Here is a 20,415-nt window from a genome sequence, read left to right on the forward strand (position 1 = left end):
CGATCTCTCTATCTTTCTCTCTCCCAAAATAACTGACTTGTTCAAGATAGATTTTGGACGTCCATTGTTACCTGGTCCCAAAATAAGTGACTTGTTTAAAACGAATTTTGGACGTCCACTGACATTATCAGTGATGTTATTAACTCTGCTCCCCGAAGGACCTCAGCTGCTCCTTAGCTCAGAGGTCAGTCTCAAAGCAAGCTTCCAGGGTTTTCCCGTGATTTCAAAACACTAAGACAGAAAACGTGTCGGACTTGGTGATTCCTTGACTTGAATGTTCAACTACATTAAAAATCGCATGTGCTGTTTACTTTTGAAAAAATCATACTCTGTATGAAAATGCCTTTACACTGTAAAGAATGGCAGAGACTCATTCTTTCCCAAATGTAGACCAGGCTTCCGTTGTTTTGTTAAAGTGCTATTTAAAACTGCAGAAGGATATCTGTGTTTATGATAGTCTTCAAAATTCAAGCTGTATTTATGCATCACGATTTCAATATTTCTTATTTTATTGAAAAAACAAAATCTTTCATTATCCTTAACAAGGAGCCAGGGAATACATATAACAGTGCACATTGTCATTTGATACATGCATGATAAACATGATTCTACAGCAGAAAACACCAAAGCAAAATGGAGAGATGGGAAAACTATGTGTTCGTAAAATTGTGTGGAAAAAGAGTAATGGAACTAAATTTGTGTTTATTCAGGACACGGTGCTCTAGTTCACATTTTGATTATTTTTCTGTAAAGGCAAAAAGAGATCGATTACACATGGAAGATTACACAAATTTAAAATGCATGAACCTCTTTCTTAAACTACATAAGCAGAGAGGAAAGGAGAGCCACAATGTAGGAGAAAACACACTAAATGCGCTACAACATTTAAGCATCTGTATACTATTTAAACTATTATAAAAGCATAAGGTTTAAAAATAGACATTTAAAAACTGTATGTTCTTTCTCTAGTTTGATCTTGGTTCATTTCAAGGGGCAGTAGTCCATGCTACATAAACATATACATCTTCCAAATGGAGAAATTGTCTGTCAAAGCACTTGCTCAATCCAGACTCATAAGTAGTCAATATTATAAACTAAGTTATAGAATAATTCTAATTCTTAAGAAGAAAAGAAACACAAGCAAGTAATGCTGAGCACCTTTTGGTTAATTTAATCAGCATTAAATTCTGCACCTACAACTAAATTCTCATTTCATTAAAACCCCAGTTTAGCTTATATAGCATTCCTGTTTATGTTCTGAAGCTGATTTGCACAGTCTAAGCATGATAAATTACTGCCCCATTTCTTAGAAAAGTAGAAATATGCTGAAAATGGAAGAGAGACAAAAAGCTGTCTCTACAATTCCCTGTAGAAAAAGCATCAGCTGGTGACTGGAATGCTAGGTTGCATCTAATACAAAAACATATACTAAAATTAACCTGCATTTTAAAACAGCAGGTCATCTAAAATGCTGAATACACACAAAATATAAGACAGCCCAAAATAAATAAAATAGAATTTAGTATCACAATATTGATCACCCTATCCCTCTCCCCAATACAGCCTCATTCCACAGTGACAAAAGCACTTCGAAACAATGATCAAAGAAAAAACATAAATAACAACAACATCAATAATAATAATAAATTATATTCACCCTGTAATATTCATATTTTAAAAGATGGATAATTTTATCAATTGTCTTCGGTTTGCACACAAAACAATTTAAACAAAATCGTGAATAATTGTCACATATAGTAATTTGTAAAGATTAACAACAGATTGGAACTCTATTTCATATAGCAACAGATGCTACTGAAAAAAAAACCTTGCATAACAATAGACATTAGTGTAAAGACAAAAACCTCCAATGACTGCAAGATGAAACTAATGAATATTTAAATTTTCAAATTAATTTTCAAACAAATGATATGAAAACAATGAATATTCCTTTGTCATTGAAAACATGGAGCCATGATTCAGTCATTAACAAGACATCAGACGATGGATATCTGGAGTGTGAAATGTATACTGGGAACTAAGTTCAGTCCATGGTAACTTTTATGAGAAGGTAGCCTGTGCTCTTCCTTCTGCAGGTTTCATTGTTGTTTTTCTTCTACCAAGAGGGTCCACGGATGCTGTTTTGGGGTCTTATTAGCAGTTTAATGCAAAACTTGACATCTGAATACAATTGAAAGTTTGGGATTAGAGTGTAGAGCACTGAGGAACATGGATGTTTGGAATGTCTGTGGTTCACAAGGAACCCCTTCTACAAAAGGAGCCTTTGAGGTAACTAGGGCTGTATTATGGTAACACAGAGAAAGGAGACTGAGAAGTATGGGAAGCAGGGGCTGTGTTCACATTAGTCTTCCAAATGCATCCCTGGTTTATTTTGCCCCTGCAAAGCTGTCAGACATCAACTGAAGAGAGAACAAACAAAACAAAACAAGAAGCAATAAACAATAGGTCAAAAGCAATTGCTAATTGCAAATACTAATGACTTTATTGAATCAAGAGTTTCAATATTTGTCTAATAGCAATTCAAATAACACAAACAGTACTGATGAAACATAACTTCTATGATTGGTTTAAGTGTTTTAAAGAACAATCCACCACGAAATGGCAGTTCTGCACTGACAATGATGCACCTCCCAAGTCATACTTGCTAAATGGGGGTCCAGTAGAGGACCCAGCCATTGAACAAACAGGGTGAAAGAGAAATAAAGTATACAGAGCAACAAATGGTCTGTATACTTTAATTATAAAACTACAACTTGCTCCTCTATGGTCTGCAGAAATCAGAGAATAGAAAGTGATTGTAGAAAAGGTTGTCATAAGTTATGGTACATACTGTAGTGTCAGGAGGAGTAATCATTTATTAATCTCATCTGGAAATAGAGGGTTTTAATCAAGACTGAACTATAGTTGACTCATGATCTCCAGCTCAGACCCTCACCAAGGCAGAGAGGAACTTCCCTCCCCCTTTTCTGTTGAGACATCACACACACACAGACCCTAACCACCATATTTGGTCAGTGACCACCAGAGGTAACAGCCAAAATCCGTTTGCAGCCCACATGACTCAATCAGTCACATGCTGTATATCATCCTGAATGTCTTTTACATCCACAAAATGTAATATCTATGGACAGGACGGTGGCGCAGCATGTAGTGTCACAGTCACACAGCTCCAGGGACCTGGAGGTTGTGGGTTTGATTCCCACTCCAGGTGACTGTCTGTGAGGAGTTTGGTGTGTTCTCCCTATGTCTGCGTGGGTTTCCTCTGGGTGCTCCGGGTTTCCTCCCACAGTCCAAAAACACAAGTTGGTAGGGGGATTGGCAACTCAAAAGTGTCTGTAGGTGTGAGTGGATGTGTGACGGTGTGTGTGTTGTCCTGTGAAGGACTGGCGCCCCCTCCAGGGTTTATTCCCACCTTGCACCCAATGATTCCAGGTAGGCTCTGGACCCACCGCGACCCTGAACTGGATAAGTGGTTACAGATAATGAATGAACAGTCTAATCTAAGTGTGCCTATGTTTATATATTTATATGCATTGTTTTAATCTGATTCAGCTCAGGAGATTGGTGCTGAATGCATTGCTAGGATAAACTATTTCCTTTTTAGGATTTAGGGTAATTATCATAGAAAAATTCCCTCATATATTAATCTCCCTGCTCCCTCATGTATCGCTGTAATCCATTTTATTATATGAATGCATAATCAATACTCATTATTTGATATTACATTTTATAAACCAGTTGTGTGATAAAACCAACCCTTGGTTATTTGTCTGTATGTGCACTTTTATTGTACAAAATTACTTTTAGTTATCCAACATGATGACCTACTTGTCCAATCTAAAATTGGACAGGTTTAAGACACTACATATAACTTAATGGCTCCCAATACATGGAGCTTAACAAAATGAATTAAATAAGGTCCACAGAGAGATCACACTCAGAAATGCTGTCTATACAAAAATACCTAATACATTTTCAGTGGTATATGAGGCCTTGTACTTGCAAATGTAAGCAAAATTTACACATAGACTCTGAGGAACCCGTAAATCACCACTTGCGGATATATTTATAATAATAATAACAATAACAACAACAACAACAACAATAATAATACTTAATTATTATTATTATTATTTATTAATAGTAGTAGTAGTAATAGTTGTAGTCCATGAAAACTTCACTGGAGGGTGGACAGCTAGTCCAAGGAAAGTGGCAGTAGCTGGAGATCAAGTAAGCACACAATGCTGCTCTTAATGATGATTTAATTTACTTAAGGATGGTCTAGCTTGCCATATGAGAAAAATGAAAACTCTACCAGTTAATCCAGCTGAACTGACAATTAGATTTTTATAGCCACTCACAGGCATGAAAAGCAGGACATGATGCCACATTCCAAGTACATTAAAATTAAGAAAACCTCCAGCTATGGAAGGCTTGTCATCCAAAGACAAATTATATATATATATATATATATATATATATATATATATATATATATATATATGCACTGTATCTTCTTACAGTGTAAGTACAGGGAAACAATGGGGAGCAGGCTGAATTATGTAGTGGACAACTTTTATCCTGCTTTACTCTATAAATACACATATACTTCTGTGTCGTGTTGTTCAAGATTTGCTCTGCCATTGGATTGAAGACACCCACACATCATTTATTTTCCTTGTCTACACAAAGCGCACAATAGATGCTTAAACAATGTGAACAAGTACCAATTTAAGATAAATACATTCAACAAAAAACATAAAACAATGTTCTACGAAAAATCAGTACCTGTAATCTCACTTCAAGGACCCGGCCATGCCTTCTCTCAACCCGGTGTTATAACGATAAGTGGAGAAACGATAAGTGAAATTACACTATAAGTATGAGGTAAATTTCCCTTTAAACGCAGGAATGTACACCATAAAGAAGCAAGGAGATGCACTGTAAGTGCCAGGGATGTATACGTTAAAACGCGGGCTAGTAAGTGTTTTATATGTATTGACGCATGTAATGAAGTTATGGGTAGGTACACTGTAAGTACCGGGTAAATACACTTTAAATCACGGGAAAATACACCATAAAATATGTCTTCACATTGCACATTGTAAGTTCTGTAGCACTATAGCACTATTTGGATCATTTTCATGGGGTTTATTTACATTGTAGAACTTCTGTAATCTGTCAAACCCACAGCATAAAAACCTAAGTCTGCACTAATTACTTGCAAATCGATTAGGGGATTGTATAAGAATTTAAATGTTTTTGTAAATGAAAATTAAAGTTGCCCTGTTAGTGCAGGATTTATATGGCAGAGAAATCATCCAAGATGGTGCTACAAATCGCAGCTACAGTGAGATGAACCTCTGTTGTCTGTTGTTCACTTAACTCAGCCAGTTGTAGTAGAGACCTGTTGCTGCCATTCAGGGATATTTTTTGCTCATTATTCTTAATTCTATATTCTGGATTCCTTTTAATTTAATACATAAGACCTGTCTGGCCTGTTTTAGATGTTATATAGGTACCACTTTAAAATATGACGACACCTTAATAAGATAAAATAAAACTACCAAGGTACAAATCTGTTTATTAATGGTTAATAATTAGGTTGCAAACACATAAAAATAATTAAAACTTTTTTTATAACACATAGATTGAAAGAGCAACAGTGACCTGTTTTTTGCCAAATAGTGAACCCATGTCTATCTACACTGTTAAACCTCAGATCTTGCTGGATTCTCTTCTCCATCATTCCTGTCAGCTTCAGTAACTGTATAATAAATTTAACCATTTAAACACAAAGTTGAATCAATTAAACATGGATACACTGTCTTTTTAGACAATGATGACAAAGTGCTGTGTACCTAACACTAAATTCACATCCTCAGGTCTTTCTTTAATTTGAAATATTCAGTAAGTTCTCTGACACTTTCAACATCACGCAAAAATAGAGGTCACTGTTGCCATTTGTGTTAAAAATAATTATTAATGACTTTGGAAGTTTTTACAATCTAATTGTTAACCAGTTAATAAAAAGATTTTTTTAACCATTTATAAACATTTATAAGTGTAGTTTTATCGTAAAGTGGTACCCTCACATGTTATACATGTGTGCACAAAGACAAATTCAACAAAAGACTAATCCAAACTATTGTCAAAACAGTCAATCTGTCAATATGATTCAATTTATTTGAACCCCACACATTTCTTACACTGTATTCACCATTTCTTAGACTAAGCACTGTTTTAACTGAATTAAAAACAATACTAGTGGAGAGCAGAAAAAAACAAAATAAAAAAGACAGGGATATTACAATAATGCTTGTATGTGATGTATGCAGATTTTTTGTGGATTTTGTAAGGTATAAACTACTACAGGTGTGAAGTTAAATAAAAAAATCAATATACGCGTGATGCAGAGTAGATTTTCACATAACTGAACAATGTCTGAAAGTTGCATCATGCAAAATATATTGATGGGTATGCACAAACACTTGGAAAAATCTTACCTCTATTTATTTATGTGTCAAATTTATTCAGGGGTGATTTCAGTTTCCTGATGCACCACTACTTTTGTGACAGACATGTCAGGGTGCTGCTCCTTTGCTTCCTTTATCGCTTGAGCCAGAGCCTGGGAACAAGATTAAAAGCAAATCTAGCAAAATTATTAAAAATAATGAATAAAAACTGTAGCAAGTTCAAACTATACTACATAAACTAAAATATCGTTTGACATTTTGATTTTAATTAAATGCAGTTAAAATTGATTTTTAATAAAAATGATTATTAGATATTAGAGTATTTATAATAATATAAAATTCAAGGCCTTTAATATAATGAATTCGAAAAAACCTACATATATATACACACACACACACACACACACACACACACACACACACACACATACAAAAACCCAATTCCAATGAAGTTGGCACGCTGTGTAAAACATCCTTTCCAACCTATATTCAATTGAATACACTACAAAGACAATATGTTTAATGTTCATATAATCTTTAAACTTTATTGTTTTTTCACTCATCTTGAATTTGAGGCCTGCAACATGTTCCAAAAGAGTTGGGAAATGGGCAACAAAAGACTGGGATAGTTGAGGAATGCTCAAAAAACACCTGTTTGGAACATTCCACAGGTGAACAGGTTAATTGGAAACAGGTGAGTGTCATGATTGGGTATAAAGGGAACATCCCTGAAGGGCTCAGTTGTTCACAAGCAAGGATGGGGAGAGGTTCACCACTTGTGAACAACTGCATGAGAAATCATCCAACAGTTTAAGAACAACATTTCTCAACCTACAATTGCAAGGCATTTTGGGATTTCATCATCGTAATAATATAATATCATCAAAAGATTCAGAGAATCTCTGCAAGTAAGTGGCAAAGCCAAAAACCAACACTGAATGTCCATGACCTTCAAACCCTCAGGTAGCACTGCATTAAAATCTGACATCATTCTGTAAAGGATATTATCAAATGCGCTCAGGAACACTTCAGAAAATCATTGTAAATGAACACAGTTTGTCGCTCATATACAAGTGCAAGTTAAAACTCTACCATGCAAAGCAAAAGCCATATATGTTTTCCTTTTATTCACATGACAATATTGATATTGATCTTTATAAACATCGTTTTTCTTCTGCTGATAATAAAAATGAAATATGAGCAAGCTAGAAGTAATATCACATTTGTTTTGTATAGTATATATTTCACTGAATCATATGTGTACAAGCCAGAGTAAGCAGAGAGCATAAACTAAACAGACCTTTCCAGGTGTGTTTTCAGACCCCTTTTGAAATTTGATGTGGTCAATGTCTTTAAATATGTTCCCACAATATTTGCAAGTTGCCAGTCTTTTCTTACATCTTACAGTACTCTAGCTAAAGCCACACTACACTGCTCTGTTTACACTTTCCTCAACAATATCACACTGTCGTATGGTGATGTATCAAAATATAATTGTTCAAGTCTGAGTATTGTATTACAATATATACAATAACATATATACTGTAAAATAAGAAGGATTTTTTTTATTGTAGATGTGTTGTGAGCTAGTGTAAAGCACAAAGTTTGTTTTCAGATAGATCATAAGGATTTTTTTAAATCAATGGCTCACTTGATTTACCAAAATGAAGTATTTATTAACATAGGCAAAACTAGGTATTGGATGATTACCTCATATAACTATGAAATGCCACAAGGAGAGATGTTAAACCACCTCATTCACATTGTCACATTTTGCCCTCATGTGTTCCAGCTTTGTCTGTGTCTGAGGTCCATCTGTTTTTGTTTCATTCCAGTCCCCTCCGTTGTCTTTGCCCTAGCCCCAACTTAGTCCTGCCTTGTCATCAGTGCCTCCTTTGATGCCCTGCCCTCTCGTTATCTCTTCCAGGTGTTCTCCTGTGAATTATACCCCTTGGTTTCAGTGCTCCTTTGTCTGGTCTTTTGTGTAGATGTGTGCTTCTCTGCCTGTATGTTTTTGTAAATGTCTACACTGGTTTGTGGCTGTTTCTCTTTATGCGTTTTCAGTTGATTTCTAGCTTGTTTTCTCACCTCCCTTCCTTTTCTAGCTTGTTTTCTGTTTGTTGTGTTTGCCTTGGATTTGTTTAAATAAAGATTCCTTGCTTGTACGTCCACTCCTCATCTTCCCTCAGTCATGACAGAAAACCAGACTGTCACAAACTGATGCTCCTCAAGCCTCTGGGCAGTAGAGGTGAGGCTAACAGGGGCGGACATCATAAGGATCCTCTGGAGTATCCTCATGTGTGCACCCAATGGACCTTCCGATCCCTCAACAGCTCCAGCACATGTTCTTCGAGCATCCCCACTACATGTCATTTGAACAGCTCAAGCCCTTGCCTCCATGGATAATACAAGGCCTCCTTGACATCAATGCAGGACATCCTGTGCCCAGTCATCTTTCCAGTCCACTATTCAGTTTCAGAATCAGTCCAGTGTTCCGTCTTTTGTTCAGTCTCCGGATCCGCTCTTTTCCAGTCCCCAGTCCCTTCTCCTGTTTCTGCTACTGTCCAGTCCCCAGTGCCATCTCCTTTTCCTGCCTCTGTCCTGTCTTCTCTCCAGTCCAGTATTTTGTATTTTCAGTATTTTCCAGGTATCTGTCCCTGTCTTGTCTCAAATCCCATCACCTGTCTCTGCTTATGTCTTTTGCCCAGTCTCCACTCCAGTCTAGTGTTTTGTCTCCTTTTCCAAACTCTGTCTAAGCTACAGTCCTGTTCTTGTTACATATACAGGGGTTGGACAATGAAACTGAAACACCTGTCATTTTAGACCACAATAATTTATTAGTATGGTGTAGGGCCTCTTTTTGCAGCCAATACAGCATCAATTCGTCTTGGGAATGACATATACAAGTCCTGTACAGTGGTCAGAGAGATTTTAAGCCATTCTTCTTGCAGATAGTGTTCCAGGTCACTACGTGATGCTGGTGGAGGAAACCGTTTCCTGACTCGCTCCTCCAAAACACCCCAAAGTGGCTCAATAATATTTCGATCTGGTGACTGTGTAGGCCATGGGAGATATTCAACTTCACTATCATGTTCATCAAACCAATCATTGTCATCCTGATACACGACACCACATTCAGGATACAATGTTTGAACCACTGGATGCACATGGTCTTACTGGTGCAATGTGCAATTAATGAAGATTGGCCACCAGGCTGGTCCAATTTAGCCATGAAACCTCCCACACTAAAATGACAGGTAACCCCTGTAACTGCAAACCTATAGATTCATATAAATACAATTTGTTAAATTGAAATATTTCAAAACATGGCTTTGCAACAACCTATGGAAATGTTTGTCATTCAAATTGCAAGCTAACCAGCAAGTAAATAAATTAATGTACCTTATCATGGTCAATCTCAGTGTCACCAGTGATGACAATTCTCTTCTCTATTCGAGTCTCCGAGATTCCTCCTTTCACCGTCTGAGAAAATGGAGAGGGAGGGAGGAGAGGGATAGACTGAAGCAAACATACAAAGAATTGGTGCTTATTAAGACAATACTGTAGCATACTTCCACCTTCCCCTCTGTAGTAATCAAAGTCCCATAAGAATAAACAGAGAGCATTCATTCAACCTAGTGACAGTTTTTTCACAATGTAAAAACAGTGTTCAGAAAAGGTCTTAATTAACAGGGGCTAGGCAGCAATTGAGCAATGAGTTGTATCTGCAAGTTTCCTGTGGTGCTTTTATGCAAAAGTCAGTACAAAGAGGGATAAACTTTAGTTTTTAACATTAATGTCTAAAGGATGCTTTGGGAGCAGTGTGCAACATTCTTCACCAGGAGGCAGAAACGTTTAAAATATAATACATATCGCAATACTGTTTCCTGGTAAGCTGGGATTTTTTGCAAAAGGTACCAAAATATTTAAAATATTGTAATTATATTAAACCGTTCTTTAACCATCAATTGTTGTATTGTTGTATACAAATGATGTATGAAACAATAAACCCTATATTTCAACCGTTATTTAACCAATAATAGTCACCCACCCCCCCAAAAAAACAAAATGCATTTATTGCAAATCATTAAAATTTGAGCAATTATTTATATTGAAGCTTGTGTACTGCCTAGTCTGTTTTTTTGCAAACTGAGAGGAGGTACGTAAGCAGTTGTACTTAAAACTCATATTTAATTGTGTTAATTGTGCTCTGGCCCCATACCAATGCGGCGTGGCGACGAAGCTTACAGCAGACTTTGGGCGTTAAACTGTTGGATGTCCAAGTGGTGTTCCGAAAATCAAGTGGGCTTTATAGACAATTGGTTACGTTTTGAGGGCAAGCCTGGTCTTATAGGTAGGGATGGTATCCACCCCACGCGGGAGGGTGCTGCCTTACTTTCTTGCAGTATAGCACATAGTCTTTTAGTTAGTCAGCAGAGTAGTGTAGATAGCTGCTGACAATCCAGAGCCGGGACCAGGCCGCAGACAGACAGGCTAAACCGACCGTCTGCGAACTGTCTTGAGACGTCACCCAGGTTCAACTGTATTGAGACTGTGTCTTTCCCCCGAACTAAATGTAAAAGTAGAAAAACAAAATCAGCCTGTTTCAGCAACCTAATCAATATTAAATCATACACAACACCTAGCAGCAACACCTCAGAACTAAAATTTGGGTTACTCAACATAAGATCACTAAACTCAAAAGCACTCATCGTAAATGATATTATAAGTGATCATAAATTCAATGTTTTCTGTCTCACGGAAACGTGGGTTAAACCAAATGAATATTTAGCACTAAATGAAGCCACCCCCCTAGGCTATAATTATGCACATAGCCCAAGAATATCAGGCAAAGGAGGTGGAGTATGTGTAATTTACCAAAATACCCTAGAAATTAGTCTTAAACAATGTGACACCTTCTCTTCTTTTGAGGTTCTCTCCACTATTATTACAAATCCGGTCACAAAAAGGACGCATTTTTATTATGCAACATTTACAGACCACCAGGGCCTTACTTAGAATTTCTGAAAGAATTCAGCGATTTTGCTGCAAACCTAGCGGTGTGCAATCATAAAGTTATAATTGTAGGAGATTTCAATATCCATTTTGAGAAGGAAAGTGACCCACTAAAAAAGGCATTTACCTCAATCTTAGACTCTATTGGTATTACTCAAAATGTAACAGGGCCTACACACTACTGCAGCCACACTTTAGACTTAGTTCTGACACTAGGTCTTAACATTGACAAAATTAATATCTTACCGCAATCCTCAGCAATCTCCGATCATTACTTAATTTCATATGAGCTACGTTTTATCCATAATATATGTAAGAACCCTCGCTATTCTACAAGGCGTATAATAAAACCATCTACCGCCCTACAATTTATAGAAAACCTACCAGAACTATCGACCCCAGTTCCAACTCCATCAGACCCAATGGACCTAGATGTACTAACTGATTACCTAGAAAATACCTGTCGATCTACTTTAGAAAAGGTAGCACCACTTAAACATAAAAGTATAAGACAGAAAAAGCTCGCACCATGGTATAATGATAAGACCCGTACTTTAAAACAAACATTACGAAAACTAGAGCGGAAATGGCGATCAACCAAGCTTGAAGTGTTCCATTCTGCCTGGAAGGACAGCCTTATAGAGTATAGAAATGCCCTCACTAAAGCTCGCTCAGCATATCTGGCCTCGCTGATCTCCCATAATAAAAATAATCCGAGAGCACTGTTTAGTGTGTTTTCTAGAATTACAAAAAATCAAGCAGGTTCTGAACAACTAATTCCAGCAACTCTCACCAGTAAAGATTTTATGGACTTTTTTAATAATAAAATTGAGAATATTAGACAACAAACTCTAGCCACAGGATCAAATCCATCCTGGCTGCCACCTGATGTGAATGAAAAAAAACATAATATAACTGTAAAAGAAAGACTTGAAACCTTTTGCCCACTCCCACAATTAGAACTAGAGAAGATTATCACCTCCACAAACTGTACAACTTGCACACTTGATGCAATTCCCACAAAGTTGCTCAAAGAAGTACTACCAGCTATTATTGATCCTCTTTTAACTATAGTAAACTCATCGCTTAGTCTGGGCCATGTACCCAAAGCTTTTAAACTAGCAGTTATTAAACCTATGATCAAGAAACCAAATCTTGATGCTAGTACACTGTCTAATTACAGGCCTATTTCTAATTTGCCATTTCTGTCTAAGATCTTAGAAAAAGCTGTGGCCCAACAACTTAGTTCATATCTACATAAGAATCATATATATGAAAAATTCCAATCTGGATTCAGGCAACATCATAGTACAGAGACAGCTCTAGTCAAGATAACAAATGATCTTCTTCTTGCCTCTGATCAAGGCCACGTATCCCTGTTGGTGCTTCTTGACCTAAGCGCAGCCTTCGATACAATAGACCACAATATTCTCATAGAAAGGTTAGAAAACATGGTTGGAATCACAGGGACAGCCCTATTATGGTTTAAATCTTACTTAACGGAACGTTATCAATTCGTAAAAGTAAACAATCTAAATTCAAATTATTCTAAAGTAAGATTTGGAATTCCACAAGGCTCTATTTTAGGACCATTATTATTTACATTATACATGTTACCGCTAGGCACAGTTATAAGAAACCATGACATTAACTTTCACTGTTACGCAGACGACACACAATTGTATATTTCAGCCAAGCCCGATGACAAACACAGATTAAAGAAAATAGAGGACTGTGTAAAAGACGTGAAAGGCTGGATGTTGCGTAACTTCCTCCTCCTAAACAGCAACAAAACAGAGGTCCTGCTTTTGGGTCCAAAAGTGACAAGAAATAAATGATCAGACTTAATTTTAAATCTAGCTAACTTTCCAGTTAAACCTGGTTCAGCAGCAAAAAATCTTGGTGTCATAATTGACCCGGATTTATCATTTGATCAACACATAGGTAGTATCACTAGGACAGCTTTTTTACATCTTCGCAATATTGCTAAGATTAGAAATGCCTTATCCCTTCAGGACGCAGAAACATTAGTACATGCCTTTATTACTTCAAGGCTTGACTACTGTAACGCACTACTGTCAGGATGCACCAGCAGCAATTTAAGAAAACTTCAACTAGTTCAAAATGCTGCAGCTAGGGTCCTCACTAAAACTAGAAAATTTGAACATATCAACCCAGTTTTATCATCACTTCATTGGCTGCCTGTTAAATTCCGCATTGACTACAAAATTTTGTTATTAACATATAAAGCTCTACATGGGCTTGCTCCTGAATATCTTCAAGATACAATTTCCTATTATGAGCCCCCACGTTCACTCAGATCACAGAATACTGGATTTTTAAATGTTCCCAGAATTCAGAAGGCCTCAGCTGGGGGAAGAGCCTTTTCTTATAAAGCCCCCCAACTCTGGAATGATCTTCCAGAAAATGTTCGGGACTCAGACACAGTCGCAATCTTCAAATGTAGGCTAAAAACTCATTTGTTTAGTTTATCATTTGGTAGCTAATGCTCCCCCATAGATAAAGGCGGCAGATCCGGGGGGTCCATGGACACAGGGAATTATAGTATACTGAGACGCTGGTGCTGTCGTCCCGCCGCTTCTCGCGATCACTCAGGTTTGTTGACGGTGGAGCGGAGGGATGCCAGTGTTTCAGGATGCTCCCGTGTCTGTGTGTCCTCCTGGTTCTCTCCTTTTAGTTAATGCTGTCATAGTCAGATCTGCCAGAGTCATTAGCCACACTCTGGAAATTTTCATATTTTCTACTTTACAAACACAAAACAGTTCAAAACTAATTCCATCCCTTTACATCTTTCCGAGTAAACGACTGCCCACCTGTCTGTCTGGACACTGATGGATGACTGTCGAGATCCTCCTCCACGCTTCAGACCAGCTGCCCACGCTCCAGCAACCACCAAGTGCCTTGAAGCTGTCCCTACACTGAAGTTCTCATGGACTACTAACTATCATCACCAGTAGATTGACCAGAGGAGGATGGGTCACCCCTTGTGAGCCTTGGTTCCTCCCAAGGTTTCTTCCTCAGCTGGGGGAGTTTTTCCTTGCCACTGTCGCCCCTGGCTTGCTCACTTGAGGGTTTTACATTTGTCTTTACATTTCATGTCAAATCTTGTCTTACTGGAATTCTGTGAAGCTGCTTTGTGACAACATCAGTTGTGAAAAGCGCTATATAAATAAATTTGATTTGATTTGATTTGATCAGCATAAAAAACCAAATTGCGAACATGAACATTTAGCTTAAAAGTTAAATTTTATAATGCCCTATATTTCAAGTTTTATCTGAAAAACTTGCTCTTTACTACATGGGGTCTCGTTCTGTGCAGGATGTTCTGAGCAGAGTTAGTGATTTTTTTAAGTTGTATTCACATACAAAGCTTGTTTTTGATCATTTTACGATGGATTTTTTTTCATGTGCAAAATGTTGAGTTCACTTTGCATTAATGCTAACTTACATGTTATAACTACTAGCTGAGTCTGTGATCATATTTGCATGTATGAGGGAAAGGGCACTGTGAATGTGCACTTCTGAGCTACATTTTCTTGAACTTTCTTGACTTTCTTGATTTATTTGTCCATACAGACCTATAAAAGAAAATAAAACATCCAGCAAAGACCATTGTCCAGGTCCTTATTTCAGCATCACTGCACACTACTTAGGGGTTAAATACTGTGCAGATGTGTAAAAGATATTAAAGACCTTTAATGCCATGCACACCTGCAACACGTTCCAAAAAATCTGGCACAGGCATGTTCAGTACTGAGATATTATTGATGCCTCACACATACTTTGAAAATGTTTGGGAACTGATAAGAAACATTGCTGTGAAATGTTCTCCTATTCTTGCTTTTTTATTGGATTTTAGCTGCTCAAAAGCTTGGGGTCTCTGTTACAGTTGTTTTCATTTCATAAGGCACCAATAGTTTTCAGTGAGTGACAGATCTAGACTTTGTAGCAGACTCAGCAATAAATATTTATTAATTACTTATTAGTTAATAATTATTTATTTGATTCATTTTATTATGATTAATCCACTGAGTGGGTAACAAATACAACTTGATTTAAAAGTGGGGCATTAATTCTGATTTACACTTGATTTCAGTGAGTAAATTTCACACAAACACAGCATGTAATATAGAAAGGTTATTTATTTGGATAAACAATAACTGGTGATTGGCTCAGAGGTGTCCAGGGTGGTGCTAGTCCTTTGGGTTTGGTGAGAATCAAGATAACGGGATTAAGTCAGATAGCATCCTGATTAATTGCTTATAAATGTATATAGGAATAGCATGTTTCCTAGTAGCTTGATTTATCATTTCCTAGTGGATTCTTCATATAGCATATAAACAAATTTAACACAAATACAGAATAATATATGAAATAAAGATGGGTTTCTTTGAAATCGCATGGTTGTACATGTAACGGCACAATTGCTTCTGAAGCTTTAATCATGAAATGTATTCCTCTTGACTTTATGAATCGTATTTGGAGTCAATTTAATTGTCACATGAAGTCTCAGTATTTGGTTGTAATATCCATTCCATATTGAACATGGGAAAAGAGATTTTATTAATGCTAAAAAACCTATAGGACTTGGTTTGCTTCCAGAGGTTAAGATCTCCTTATTGTTTCAACTCTCGCTGATTAGATTATCTAATCAGGGCCATGTGTTCCCGTTTTTTAATGAATTTTAATTATAAAAGGTGATGACTTCAATGTTGGGGGTGGCTGGGTTGGTTCCTCAATCCTCCTTGATCTTTAGAGAAACCAGACAAATGACTTAACAAAAGTGTTCTTTAAGATGAAAGAGATATTAATTTGAGATTTTGTCCTGAGTCCACTACAACTAGTTTAACTAGTTTTACTATGAAGCAGTACTGCTGTGGTCCATACTGAATTTATTGTGATTGGGGATTTTAATAGGGGAATCCTGAAGAAGGTTCTTTCCAAATCTCATTTGCAGATGGGTTAATTGCATATTAACTTTAAAACTTTAGTTGACTCACATTTCTACAACTGGATACAGGACATGGCGAGCAGACCCCAGTTTGTGAAAGTAAAAATAAATAAATAAATAACACCAGAGATGCGACAGCCTACAAAGACGAGGTCAGAACCCTGTCAGATTGGTGCCATGACAGCAATTTTTGTCCCAACATCTGCAAAACAAAGGCTTACAAGAAGTTGCAGAGAAGTAGTCATTCTCACTTATACATTAATGGAGCCGAAGTGGAGATGGAAAAGAAGTTGGAAAATATAAACCTGTAAGTTTTAATCTCTAGGATATTTACTGCAGTTAGTCATAAAATGTCCAGGGTGTGTGATCATAGATTAAAGAAACAGTCAAACCTAAAACACTGCTGCCTCTCACAGCATTTAAAAAGCAGTATATTCTCCTTGAGAAGTGCCCAGTCCAGAGCGGAGCTCCTATGATCCTGCCGTCCGAGGTCCTGCCTGTCAGGAATAACAGTTGCTTCAAAAAGTTTTAAAATCTATACCACTAGCTTCAGCTCTTAAGGTGGAACATAGAATTCAAGATCCTGGTGAATACCACCATTAGGACTCACAAATGGACATATGTAAAGTGGAACAAAATGTTTGACTATGAAAATTTTGGATAAGACCTGCCTCCTAAATTTATGCTGTAATGGAAAATCGATAAGTAACACCAGCCTTGTCTAGTCTAAATATTTCAGGTGGATTTGGAAAGTAAAGGCTTGTAAATGCAGGGAAAAAGCAGCCACATTCACATTTTGGCATAGATAGATGTTTTAGTGAAATAATGAACACTTTTCTGTGTAAATATGTTGATTATGGTACATTCTTCTTAGCTATTAAGGCCCAAGTTCTCGTCTCTTGCTTGTTGTTCAGTTTTCCTCAAACTTGCAACCTGCTTGAGCTTCACATCTGGGGAGGAGAGGGAGGAGGCAGACAGCTCTCTCCATTGTTTTGAAACTGTATTATAGTTCCATATTTAAATGCTTGGTGTAGCTAGGCTATGGGGACAGATAGCTAGGTTATGGGGACACGTACAGATTTGTTATTTTAAGCAGCCTAAGCCTGGCATTTACATTGGTAGATATTTCATTTGTTCAGATTTCAAAAGGTGAAATTATATATAAATGGTTGGTGACCACTGCTCTATAGGGTTTAAGTCTGGAGATTGACTAGGCCATTCTAAAATCTTCCCCTTTTTTGCCCCTGATAAACTCCTTTGTGGTTTTGGCAGTGTGTTTTTGGTCATTATCTTGCTGTATGATAAAGGACCTCTCAATCAGTTTGGTTGCATCTTTCTTTAAACTAACAGACAATATGTTTCTGTAGAATTTTAAGTACATTGTACTGCTGCCATCATGAGCGACATCATCAATTAAGATTAATGAGCTAGAAGAAAACATGCAAGCCATGTTTCACAGATGACTTTGTATGTTTGGGATCATGAGTAGATGTTCTCTTTCTCCAAATCTTGGCCTTCACATTGCTAAAGGTTATTATTTCATCATGTTCATCAGTTCATAAACATTGTCCCAAAATTCCTACCCAGAAGAACTGAGCGCAAGGCAGGAACACACTCTAGAGGGGGTGCCAGTCCATCGCAGGGCGACGCACACTCACACACACCTATGGACACATTTGAGTAGCCAATCCACCTACCAACAGGTGTTTTTGGACTGTGGAAGGAAACCAGAGCCACCAGAGGAAACCCCCACAGACACAGGGAGAACACAACAAACTCCTCACAGACAGTCACTTGGAGCGGGACTTGAACGCACAGCCTCCAGCTCCCTGGAGCTGTGTGACTGCGACACTACCTGCTGTGCCACCATGCCGCCCATCAAATGTTTTCAGTCTACAGCAAAAATAAAGGGATTGACCTCACTGTTCCAATACTTTTGGATGGAAATGTACCATGATACTACTGCCTGTGAAATAAAGAACAGATTGAAATGCTTACCTTAGTGATCTGGGTGGTGGTAGTAGTACTGACAGTCTCAGAGGTAATTGTCTGTGCACTGAGCAGCATTCCTTCCTTTTCTGCCAGAGAATCAGCCTAAAATGAAAAATCCATAAAATGCAAAAAAAAATAAATAAAACAAAAAACCTTGAATTGCAAAGATTGCTTGCAATTTTGAAACTGAGCAACCGCAGCATAACTCAAAAAACAAAACATGAGCAGAATAAAAAAATCCAAATCTTTCCTTCACCTGAGCAGATTCATATGTGATGGTTTTAGTCTCAGTGTGAACTATTGGGATCTCCTTAGTGGCAATTTCGCTGCACAGGGAATTGGTGACATCAGAAATGGTAATTGTATGCTTCTTCACCAGAGGGGACTGCAAAGCAAGTCAATAAAAACAATAAATTGACCACATTAATACACAAGACACTCTTTGAACAGTAGCCAGGTGAGCATGCACTGTGACCTGAACTGTAAAATACTATGCACCAAGAACGTCTAATGCCTCTTTCAAAAATGAGTATTGGGAGTCCAGAGATGTCCCGTAGTGGTCTTTCACACATTCAGTGCACAGCTGGAGATTTTCTGTGTCAGGCATATATTTGGAATTGGAAATACGTGCTTAAGGTGTGGTGCAGCACTTGTGTGCAGGAGAAACTCTGGAACATTTCCCATGGCACTGTCAAATGCACCGAATCTGACTACCCAGAGTTGTTACTAGGGTGTCAAGGGGATAAAGTGCATGTAATGCCCACAACGAATGTTTCAGGTGGTTGCATTCGGACATACAGCTCCTCCTGGTAAATTCTGGAAAATGTCTGGATTACCGTGCTTGTATGAAAGGGGCATTAAATACACAATGACAATTAATAATTAAATTTTATTTACAAAATTCCAGATCAGACACAACTTTGCAATCCATAAAGATTAAAATGCATAAAAAAAACAACACAGAAAAAGAGCCAAGCTACAATTTCATCATCTTTTTTATTTGATCTAATTCATTGTAAAAGTGGAAAACTTACTATGGTTCATTAAATTTTCTATAACATCACATAGAAGAACACACACTCCCCTGAGCACTCCCCAATGTCTGTTTTGTTCCTCTGTCGGTCCCTGTTTTGGTCCCTGTTTCTGTCCATATCCCAGTACCTGTGTCTGCTTTTGTCTTTGTCCCTGTCACCATGTTTGTGTCAGTCCCTGTGAATGTCCTGGTCCCTATTCCCCTGCCAAGTCCTGCCCAGTCCCCGTTTCAGTCCAATGTCTTCACTCTCAAGTCCAGTCCCAGTACTCAGCCTCAGTCCTGTCACCTGTCCTGTCTCCAGTTCAGTCCCCCATTTCTTATCATGTCCAGTCTCTGTTCCATTCCAGTGTACAATCACATGCTCATGTCTTGTCTCATGCCCAGTCTCCTTTGTCTGGTTCTGTCCTGTCCCCTGTCCAGTCTCATATCTCTAATTCCATCAGGATTAGTCCTCTCCAGTCTGAGCTCCCATCCAGTGTCCAGTCCAATCTCCAGCACCCTGTCCAGTCACATGTTCATGCTCATGTCCAGTCTTCCGTTTCTGGTTCTGTTCTGTCCCCAGTCTTGTCTCTATTTCCTACACTTGTTCAGTCTCATTTCGTTTCCAGTGTTCAAGCCCAGTCCCCTGTCAAGTCTCGTGTTTCCACTCCTATCCTGTCTAGTCCTCTCCAGTCCCGTTTGATTTCATCAGTCACCTGTCCAGTCTCTTGTTCAGTCCCCTGTCTGGTCTCCAGTTTCGTCTCCTGTTGCTCCCCTTTGTCAGTCTCCTGCCCTGTCCCGAGTCCAGCCTCCTGTTCCCGGTCCTGTCATGTCCCCAGCTCCATTTCCTGTCTCTGTTCCTGTCTTGTCCTGAGTCCTGTCACCTGTTGGTTTGTTGTTCTCTCTTGTTTTCCAGGTTCCCCTCA

At 37.9% G+C, this 20,415-nt stretch overlaps 1 protein-coding gene across 3 annotated transcripts in view; it reads right to left on the reverse strand.

Moving 5' to 3' along the window:
- Positions 1-522: 522 nt before the first annotated feature.
- Positions 523-20,415, reverse strand: part of epb41a (erythrocyte membrane protein band 4.1a) — a 166,827-nt gene continuing 146,934 nt past the window's right edge. For 2 of the 3 annotated variants that reach the window (XM_066675380.1, XM_066675382.1), the window contains 5 exons: positions 18,734-18,862; positions 18,484-18,579; positions 9,900-10,016; positions 6,528-6,649; positions 523-2,420 (listed from right to left, as the gene is read on the reverse strand). In XM_066675380.1, the coding sequence (XP_066531477.1) occupies positions 6,551-6,649; positions 9,900-10,016; positions 18,484-18,579; positions 18,734-18,862 (441 nt within the window). In that variant the 3' untranslated portion in view covers positions 523-2,420; positions 6,528-6,550. The remainder of the gene's footprint in view (positions 2,421-6,527; positions 6,650-9,899; positions 10,017-18,483; positions 18,580-18,733; positions 18,863-20,415) is intronic. The other variant, XM_066675379.1, reaches the window with a different exon arrangement.

The sequence above is a fragment of the Hoplias malabaricus genome, chromosome 6, assembly GCF_029633855.1.
Source record: "Hoplias malabaricus isolate fHopMal1 chromosome 6, fHopMal1.hap1, whole genome shotgun sequence".
NCBI lineage: Eukaryota > Metazoa > Chordata > Actinopteri > Characiformes > Erythrinidae > Hoplias > Hoplias malabaricus.